General features: G+C 46.4%; 1 protein-coding gene across 1 annotated transcript in view; it reads right to left on the bottom strand.

The window, feature by feature from the left end:
- Nucleotides 1-1249: 1249 nt before the first annotated feature.
- The window catches only part of EHD1 (EH domain containing 1), a 30970-nt gene continuing 21501 nt past the window's right edge, over nucleotides 1250-10718 (bottom strand). Inside the window, exons 4-5 of the mRNA XM_087703050.1 lie at nucleotides 5979-6143; nucleotides 1250-1961 (exon numbers count right to left, since the gene is read on the bottom strand). Of these exons, the coding sequence (XP_087559176.1) occupies nucleotides 1437-1961; nucleotides 5979-6143 (690 nt within the window). The 3' untranslated portion in view covers nucleotides 1250-1436. The remainder of the gene's footprint in view (nucleotides 1962-5978; nucleotides 6144-10718) is intronic.

Below are 10718 nucleotides of genomic sequence, written 5' to 3'. Positions count from 1 at the left end.
GGGTACACCCCAGACTGAAAGCCACTCATAAACCAGCCATCCCTTTACAAGATAATAGCCCAAATCCCACAATTCTCAGCAATGATCATATTTGCTAGGGGATTCTGGGAATCTAAGATGGCTTTCTCTGATTCCTCCCCCCCCCCCTTCCAGGAAAGCATTTAAACCCATCAACCTTTCCTTCCGGCCAACGTGAAGATTCCCAATTCCATCCCTAAGTGAATCTCACAGTGAGGGAGATTGTGAACTTCAGCATTGTGTCCCCTTGCAGACTCCGTACTCTCTTGCAGATCCATTCTGGGGCTAGCTAATTGGGTCTGGGGCCCACAGATAACAGGATCGGCCGTGCAAAGAACTGGGAGGTGGGGAGGGGGTCCCTCCTGCTTCGCCTCAATGCTCATTCCAAGTCCTGCCCCCCCATATCTTGCCTATGCCTCGGAGCCCGCTCTGCAGGAGTGTTTCTCAAATTCAACCAGATTTAAGATGGGTGGACTCCAACTCCCAGAATTCCCCAGCCAGTCGAAGTCCACACCAAAGTTAGGAAACATTGCTGTGTGCTGACACCTTTTTGGCTTCTAACCAAAACTATGTCCTGGATGCTGGCTTGTGCCCAAGGATGTTACAGCCACTCCAGAGGAACCCTGCTTCGCTGCCAGACACCATTTAGGCCCCCAAAAGCATGCAATGGCAACAAGAACACGAATCCCTCCCCCGGAAAAGGGCGAAGGGATAAGGGTGGGAGAGGAGAGGGACTTCCGGAAGAGATGCGGTGAGTGTGGACTTTTGCGGGCAGTGAAGATGTGTGCCGAGTGGTGACCCAATTTTCCTCTTCGGCAACGGGTTCCAGGAATAAGGATAGGCTTAAAAGGGGAGAAAGACCACCGATTCTCCCTAGAAAAAAAGAGTCCTGCTTGTCTCGTCCTGGGACAGCCATCAGGCTTGTGAAAAAATACGCCCTGTCAAAAGATGGTAAGAATCTGGGATCAGCTATCCCCACTTCCCGGATCCCGCAAAGAATCCCAGGATTATATTCCGGCTAAAATAAAAAAGTGAGCCATTTTTTCCCCCGCAGCACCAGAGAAGATTACAGCCTTAAAACATTGTATTACACTTTCTTCCAGTAGACAAACGCACACACACATATATATGCAGACATATCTATCCAAGTGTAGATATATCAATATATATATATATATATATATATATATATATATATATATATATATATATATATATATATATATATATATATATATATATATATATATATATATCAGAACATACAGTATTGTACATTTGTCAAAGGCTGGGCAACTCAGCTTCTCACAGAGCAGGGAGGTTTGAACGTGGTCCCTCCTGCGAGCACTGCTCGGGCATCTCCCACCCAGAGCGTGTTGCTGCGCTCGGCCTGTCCGTCCGGAGACGGGAGGGTGGGGTCATTCATGCCTGCGCTTGGAAGGCGGCACCAGGTGAGAAGGGAGTTCGGCCGGCAACTCATGCCCTTCCAGCTTGACTTTGATAAGATGGTTGGCCAGGGCGAACTCCTCGTCGTCCAGCAGCCCGTCTTTGTCCACGTCGGCCAATTTCCAGATCTTGCCCAGGACGGTGTTGGGCAGCTTGGACTTGACCATCTCCTTCTTGGCGCTGGCACCCGTGATCTTGCCGTTGACGGGCGAGAGGGTGTAGAAGATCTCGTCATAAGAGGGTTTGTCCTTGCTGACCACCCACTCCACGTCATCGATGCCCTCGCCGGCGCCCTCACCGTAGCCGTGACCGAAGGGCCCGTTCATGGTGCCCTCAAATGCCCCACCCTTCACCACCTGGGATGGCATCTGCGACTCCTCCTGGCGCACCATTACCATCAGCCGGGCAATGTCATTGGCCAGCATGTCATCCACCGCGTCCAGCAACTTCTGCTTCAGCGGCTGGAACTTGCTGAAGTCCTGGCTCAGAAGCTGTTCCTGAGGACACACAAACACACTGAGTTGTGACTTTGGGCCAAGGGACAATGGTGGGGGATGTGTTGACTGGTTGGAGAGGTCATCTTCAGGGTTTCTCACCCCCAAATCTACAGGAGCCCAACTGGGAGGACGTTGGAGCTTTAAGTTTCCTTCACTTAAATTGGGAAACAGTCTTCAATTTAACAATAGCCCTTAGACTTATATACCACTTCACAGTCTTTTTACAGCCCTCTCTAAGCAGTTTACAGAGTCAGCCTCTTGCCTCCAACAATCTGGGTCCTCATTTTACTAGAAGGATGGAAGGCTGAGTCAACTTTGAGCTAGTCAGGATCAAACTCCTGACTGTGGGCAGAGTTAGCCTGCAATGCTGCATTCTAGAAAGGAGGGAAGGAGGGAGGGAGGGAGGGAGGAAGGGCAATAGCACTTAAGACTTATATATCGCTTCATAGTACTTTTACAGCCCTCTCTAAGCCATTTATAGAATCAGCCTCTTGCCCCCAACAATCTGAGTCCTCATTTTACCGACCTTGGAAGCACAGAAGCCTAAGTCAACCTTGAGCCTGGTGAGATTTGAACTGCCGAACTGCAGGCAGTCAGCAGAAGTAGCCTGCAGTACTGCCCTCTAACTACTGCACCACCACGGTTCGTGTTCATTTAGTGACCATTTAAAGGTTCAGTCGGAATTTCTGCCTCTGATCCTCCAAATGCAAAGAAAACAGTCCAGTCTCAGCTTTGGCAATGACTCCGCGTGTCAACTTTGAAGCTGATCTGGCCACTTTGGGGCTTCAGGGCTGCCACAATTGGAGCTGTGGGAGGGGTAGGGGAGGAGTAGATTTAGCCGGGGCGCTGTGGCCAAAATAAAATGCTTTCTCCTGGGAACCAAGGACATTCCCGCCAGGCAGGGGTGGGTTTCTTGCCCCGTTCCAACCGGTTCGGTTGGAACGAGGCCAGCGGCATCCTCGCACACGCACGTGGCGTCCTCGCGCACGCACACAGCACGTGCATGCGTACTAGCGTCTGCACGATGCTCCAGCTGCTCCTGGAGGATCGCGCAGGCGCTGTATGCGTTCTGCGCATGTGTAGAAGTGCAGAATTCGTAAAAAACGGGTAAGGAGCGGGCGCGGGCGCGCGTGGGGGGAGGGGGGGGCTTCGCCGTTCCCGGAAGTTACTTACTTCCGGGTTCGGTGACCAACCGGATCGTAGGGACCGGTGCGAACTGGTTGAAACCCACCCCTGCCGCCAGGTGTCCAGAAGGAGGGGACTGGAGTCATCTAACAACTGGACTGCATCCTGATTGGACCATGGGATGGATTGCCGGGAGAAAGTGAAAGAACTTTTAATTAGGTGAAAATCATGGGAATATTTAGAGTCGGTTTTCCATCAGATCTGTGCATCTTGGTATGATATATCCAAGAAAACTATTCTTGGAGGCATCTACCTGCCTCGGAGTTCTGTTTGCTATGGGTGTATTACTTAGAACCTTGACACCTCCTCCACACACACACACCCCAGTCCCCAAGAGTACAAGTAGTCCTCACCTTACGACAGTTTCATTTAGTGACCATTCAAAATCACAATGGCACTGAAAAAAGTGACTTTTGCGACCTTCCGACAAGCCAGAGTCAGTTAACAACCATGTTGCTAACAACCGCAGCAATGGTTCCCTTAACAACTGTGGCGAGAAAGGTCGTAAAACGGGGCAAAAATTCAAAACGGTCTCATTTAGCAACAGAAATTTTGGGCTCAACCGTGGCCATAATTTAAGGACCGCCTTTACAGGGATGGCATGACCATGTGTGGTTCACCAATCTACATTGCCTTCCTATCAGTTTTAACTTCTATAATCATGTAATAACAGATGTACTAACACTTGCAATACTATTAATTGTTCATATCGCCATTATATTTACATTGTGGCCAGTACTTTAAGTTTGATAGTAATTAGTAATCTTCGGTTAATTTTTATTCAATAGTTTGGGGAAAAAACAAAAATAAAGACTTCTATTTTTTGTTTTGGCTTGTTTTCTATTCCATATTTTGTAGATATCCGATTCTTCTTTTTCTTTTAGTTCTATTCCCATTTTGTCCATCTCTGCACATTCAAGTACTTTTCTAATTATTGTTTTGTCTGCGGGTGTATTGATTTTTTCCCAGTTTTGTGCGAAAGCAATCCTAGCTGCGAGTACGCGTATAATGTATTGAATATTACATCATATAATACAATATAATGTATTGAAATGTTTTGTCCGTTTTTGGGTCTAATATTCCTAATAAGAACGCTTCCGATTTCAATTCTATCTTTTGCCCTGTAATTTCTTCCAGCTATTTCTGAATTTTGCACCAATATTTCTTTGTGATGGGGCACGTCCACCACACAGGGTAGAATGTCATAGTCATAGTCACTTTATTTGTATGCCGCCCTTTTCCCTGGGGGGACTCAGGGCGGCTCACAGTTCAAACGGGGGGGGGGAGGGGGGGAGGACAAACAATTTACAACATAAAAACACTACATCATTTAAGAACACAACAGTCATACAATTCGAGTGGGGTTAGAGTCTTTAACCCCAGGCCAGCCGGGACAGCCAGATTTTAAGGGCGGCGCGGAAGGTCTGGAGGGTGGTGAGGGTCCGAATCTCCACGGGGAGTTCGTTCCAGAGGGTCGGAGCAGCCACCGAGAAGGCTCTCCTCCGGGTAGTTGCCAGTCTACACTGGCTGGCTGATGGAATTCGGAGGAGGCCTAATCTATGCGATCTTATCGGTCTAGTGGAGGTAATTGGCAGTAGGCGGTCTTTCAAGTACCCAGATCCAATACCATGAAGGGCTTTGTAGGTGACACGTAGCATCTTGAAGCGCACCCGGAGATCAACAGGCAGCCAGTGCAGCTCGCGGAGGATAGGTGTTACGTGGGTGAAACGAGGTGCACCCACGATCGCTCGCGCGGCCGCATTCTGGACCAGCTGAAGTCGCCAAATACTCTTCAAGGGCAGCCCCATGTAGAGCACATTGCAGTACTCCAGCCTAGAGGTCACAAGGGCACGAGTGACTGTTGTGAGGGCCTCCCGGTTCAGGTAGGGACGCAACTGGTGCACCAGGCAAACCTGGGCAAATGCCCCCCTGGTCACAGCTGACAAATGATGTTCGAAAGTCAGCTGTGGGTCCAGGAGGACTCCCAAGTTGCGAACCCTATCTGAGGGGCGTACATTTTGACCCCCCAGCCTGAGAGATGGAACACTTGGCCAATTCGTTGGAGGGAAGCACAACAGCCACTCGGTCTTATCTGGATTGAGCACAAGCTTGTTAACCCCCATCCAGTCTCTAACAGCCTCAAGACCCTGGCTCATCACGTCCATTGCTTCATTGAGTTGGCACGGGGCGGACAGATACAACTGTGTATCGTCCGCATACTGATGGTATTTTATCCCGTGCCGTCGGATGATCTCACCCAGCGGTTTCATGTAGATATTGAAAAGAAGGGGGGACAGGACCGAACCCTGCGGCACCCCATACGTTAGGGGCCTAGGGGTCGATCTCTGCCCTCCGATTAACACCGACTGCGACCTGTCCGAGAGGTAAGAGGAAAACCACCATAAGACAGTGCCTCCCACCCCCACCTCCCGCAGTCGTCGCAGAAGGATACCAGGGTCGATGGTATCGAAAGCCACTGAGAGGTCAAGGAGCACCAGGATGGAGGCATGGCCTCCATTCCTGGCTCTCCAGAGATCATCAGTCAACGCGACCAAGTTCCTGACTTGTGGTTACATTTCCATTTGGGAGATAAATTTGGATACATTTTGGCCAATCTCGCTAGTCGCTAAACATGAATCCTGCTACAGAAGGCAGCATAACTATTTTATATGGTTAAATTTGTCTTGTTTTTCTTTTCTTTGTTGTGTCTCTCTTTTTTGTTTTTAAAGGTAAAAATGTTTAATAAAAAACTATTAAAAAAAAACATGACCATGCGGCACCCTCCCCCTACGGCTTCTCCCTCCCCCGAGGCGGCCTCACCCAAATCTCTACCTGCATCTTACGGAGGCTGGGAAAATCTCCAGGTGAGATCTGGTGCTCCCGCTCGATCTTCAGGTAGATCTCACCCAGGTTGTTCAAGAGCTCCTTCTTCTTGCTCTCCTTGCCGAAGACGTTGGGCATCTCCTTCTTCAAAGAACTGATGATGTAGGCGTGAACCTACCAAGAAGCAGAAGGGAGGCGGGTGAGAAAGGGGGCTCTCGACCGAGTCACGCTGGACTGGCGGAGGGCATCAGAGCAGAGGTGCGTTGCTCTTACCGTCGCTACCGATACGCTGCTCACAGGGCCATGTGTCCTTTTCGTGCATGGGTACTACGCATGTATATGCAATCCATCGCCCCCGCAATGCCCAACTGCTTGTTGGGGCTGTACGTGTGTGCGCAATTGGCCAGTTGCTTTAAAAAGAGGTATAGAAGGTGGGCGGGCGAAACGAGCAACCGTACCAGTACGCTATCAGCTGCTCCCGGCTACTACCGGTACGCTGTACTGGACTGTACCCGGAGGAACCAACCACTGCATCAGAGCCTTAGAATACACCTAGGACCAGGGGTGAAATCCAACAGGTTTTGACAGGTTCTGGAGAACCAGTAGCGGAAATTTTCAGTAGTTCGGAGAACCAGCAAATGCCACCTCTGGCTGGCCATGCCCCATCTATTCTCTGCCTCCCAAGTCCCAGCTGATTGGGAGGGAATGGGGATTTTGCAGTATCCTTCCCCTGCCACGCCCACCAAACCACGCCCACAGAACCGATTTTAAAAAAAATTAATTTCACCACTAGGACCGTTCATTTAGCAACTGTTCAAACTCATGAAGGCACTGAAAAAGAGGATTTATACCTAGTTTTCACCCTTGCAACCAGCGCACCCTTCTTCATGGTCACGGGATCAAAATTTGGGTGCTTGGCAACTGGCATATTATTTATGACAGTGGCAGCATCTTTTGGGGGTGGGGGGTGTCATCAGCTGCAACCTTCTCAGCCAAACAAAATCTAAGCAGCAAAATCTGTAGGGGAAACCAGACTACAGGATAACAGAATTGGAAGGAACCTTGGAGGTCTTCTAGTCCAACCCCTTTGCTCAAGCAGGAGACCCTTATTTCTTCTTATTTCCTGGTTGAATCTCTCCTTGGTCAGTTTCCATCCATTCTTCATTCTCTGGCCTTGGAGAATAGCTTGACCCCCTTGCTCCTCTCTGGGGCAGCCCCTCAAATATTGGAAGATGCTCTCCTGTCTCCCCTGGTCCTTCTCTTCCCTAGACTAGCCAGGCCCAGTTCCTGCAACTGTTTGCCGTATGTTTGAGCCTCCAGTCCCCTCATCATCCTGGTTGCTCTTCTCTGCCCTCTTTCTAGAATCTCAACCTCTTTTTTAATAGTCTGGTGACCAAAATTGGATGCAATATTTCAAGTGTGGCCTTATAAAGTGATATTAACACTTCATGTGATCTTGATTCTATCCCTCTGATAATGCAGCCTAGGATTGTATTGGCCTTTTTTGGCAGCTGCAGCACACAGCTGGCTCATCCCTAAGTGGTTGTCCCACTAGGACTCCAAGATCCCTCTCAGAGTTACTACTATTGACCCAGATGCCACCTACTCTATACCTATGCATTTGGTTTTTTCTTACTTTACTGTGGGACCTTACTTTTCTCACCGAAGAATTTGTTGGATAAGACCCAAGTGTTCAGACTGGACTGGATCTAGGGCTGTTATAAAAATAAATCTAAACTAAATAAATAAAAACAAACATAAAAAGGGGGCAGCCCTTCAAACCTGTCAGTGCAATGGTGTTGACAGATGGTGCCCTTAATCATGTCTTCCCATGTGTCTCTCAAGGGGTTAGAAAATTTGAAAGGGTCAAAACAGGCCTAAAAATAATTCAGATCCAATAATTGGTTCAAGCCGGTGTTTCTCAATTGTAGCCACTTGAAGAGGTTCTGGACTTCAACTCCCAGAATTCCACAGCTAGAATTGTTTAAGGTTAAGAAATGTACTGTATTTTTCAGAGTATAAGACACTCCAAAGTATAAGACCTAGCCTTCTGGGAGAAAAACAAGAGAAAAAAATTCTGCCTCCCAGCAATTTGCCTCCTTGCAGCAAACAGCAAACACAATATACACTGTTTGTGGTGTTACATTTCAGACTGTATTTGTACAGATGCTGTTAAAGTTGATGTGGCTTTCTGGAAGTATAAATTATTCTCTGCTATTTAAAAGAAGCATGGGTCTCTTCAAATCAAGCATTTATTTTAAAAAGGTTCTTCATTTTCTTAAGCTGTCTAGAACAATAATAAAGCAGTCTTTAAAAAATATGTCTAATAATTTGAACATTTTAGAGGCATTTATAGTTATTGACTTACCTCCTTGCAGAAAACAGCAAACAGCCTGATTAGCACAAAGAAAAAAAATCTGCCTCCCAGCAATTTGCCTCCTGGTAGCAAACAGCAAGTTTCACTTTCAGTTTAAGCACCTCCCGATCATCAGCTGTTACAGTTTGCAGGGATTGCCATAGCCTATTGCAGCCTCTGCAATCCCCATTTTCCCCTTTGCTGCACGGAGGTAAATTGCTGCGGGGCAGAGGCCAAAAGGTGGAGGACAGTGGGTGGGTGGGGCTACAGATGCACCCAAATTTTCGCCCTCTTTTTTTTTTGGGGGGGGGGGGGGGGGAGATGCTTTTATACTCCGAAAAATACAGTAATTTTAATTTTAAGAAAAGGCAACCTCAAGTCAAATCTGATTCTTAAGTTAACAGTAGTTTTCTTACCAGTGATACAAAAAATGGTTTGTGATCAATTTTGTCCAAACTTTTTTTCCTTTTAAATCTTTGGCATCTCTTGGTGGTGTCTCATCCAAGAAATAAAAGTCCAGTCCTGTTTAGCTTTATGTATAGCCCTCAACTTATTAAAATTGGGACCAAAGCTAAACTGAAGTATTACATGAGCTGCATCCAATTTTACAACCTTCCTTGCCACATTCCACTCTCCTAGGTGCATCGTTCATTTTTATTCAATGGGCTCATTAATGCAGATCTCTTCCATATTAAAGGATCCTCTGTTGGAAAATGTGTGTGTTTCCACAAAGGGAGCTTTGAAGAGAGCTGTGCCCTGCAAGGCTTCTGCTGTGGCTGTTTATGTCTTTAAAAAAAACCAGAAAAACATCCTAAAAATAGGATGCGTTTGGTGGGAAATTTTCTAAGCCAACCCTACAGTCTCGGCTTTTTGGGATTAATACCCGCAAAAGGCCAGATTTTCTATGAACGGAGCTAGTACAGACACACAGTGAAAGAATAAATAAATACACATCTAATTTTTAAACTTTAAAACTTGAAGATTTTTTTTTTAGGAAGTCAGCGGTGGTTAGAGAATTGACGTAAAAATTAATAGTAAAATGATGCACTATTAAATGAGAAAGGTGGGGGGAACGGAAAAGAAAATATTAAACATACAAGAATATATTCAAGAGAGAAATATAAAGGGAGGGGGGAAACATAGGATAGATTAGCAAAGGTAAGGAAATAAGGAATGATACTAAATTATATTTGGATTTAAGGAAATACCATCCCAGGGAAACATAAACTGAGATTTGAAAGAGGCATCTATAATGACAGAAAAGGAAAGGGAGAGAGTAGGAGAGAACGAGAGGAAGAGGAGGGAAGGAAGGAAGAGGTAAGAAGAGGAGGGTGGAAGGGAGAGAAAGAGAAGGAGAGAGGGTAGAAAGGGGAAGGGGAAGAGGAAGAGTAGGAGTAGGGGAGAGGGAAGGGAAGGGAAGAAGGAAGGGAAAGGAGAAGAGGAAGGAAGGAAGTAGAGAAGGGAGGTGGGAGAAAAGCAAGGGAAAACAAGGAGGTGTTACAAAAGAAGGAAGGGACGGCAAATAAAGCAACCCAAACTGTATATTATAACCTATTAAATGAAATAATAAATGTATAAGAATGATAAATGGAAAGAAGAATAACAGTTATGTGAATGTATACTTACAATGGAATGTAAGAGAATAAACAAAATAAAAAAATTGGTGGGAAAAAAAAGAACTAATAGTAAAAAAAGTTATCTAAAGTATAGAAAATGTATGAAGAGTTAATATAACTAATAAGAGTTAAATAAATGACAATGGGATTGTTGTAATATTAGATATTTAAGGAATTGGAAATTAAGCCAAGATGAGATTAAATAATGAATAAGGTTGTATATTTTAATGTTGGCACAAAATATTTGTAACCAGGTGACACAACGGAAAAGGGATTGTTTATATAAAAATAAAATAAATATGTAAAGGAGAAAAAAAACAACCTTGGCAAAAAAAAGGTCACAAAACAGGGGTGAAAACAGTTCTGCTTGCGTGATGACTTGCTTTATGACTGCCCTGACTTGTGACAGAATTACCAGACCCAATTGTGGTCGTAAACCGAGGACTACCTGTATTTGCAGGAGGGGGTCAAGAGACCAGTCTGCTCTCTGTACAAGAGGATGCTTTGGGCCAGGGGTCTCCAAACTTAAGACTTGTGGACTTCAACTCCCAGAATTCCCCAGCCACCATGGGTCTTGAAGTTGTTGTTTGGAGACCTTTGCTTTAAGGGCAGGGGTGTCAAACTCAAGGGCCCAGGGGGGTCGCAGCCAAAAATGGAGCTTGGGAGCCCTGCTGGCAGAGTGCTTGGGCACCATAGGCACCACTGACACAAGTGACATCAAGATGGCCATGCCCACCCTGGCCACACACACACACACACACACACACCCTGAGGTCC

The sequence above is a fragment of the Thamnophis sirtalis genome, unplaced genomic scaffold (genome assembly GCF_051295495.1).
Source record: "Thamnophis sirtalis isolate CommonGarterSnake01/CBP01778 unplaced genomic scaffold, rThaSir2_p1.2 scaffold_19, whole genome shotgun sequence".
Taxonomy (NCBI): domain Eukaryota; kingdom Metazoa; phylum Chordata; class Lepidosauria; order Squamata; family Natricidae; genus Thamnophis; species Thamnophis sirtalis.
Note: the sequence above shows the minus strand (reverse complement) of the source record. Positions and strands in the feature narration are given on the sequence as shown.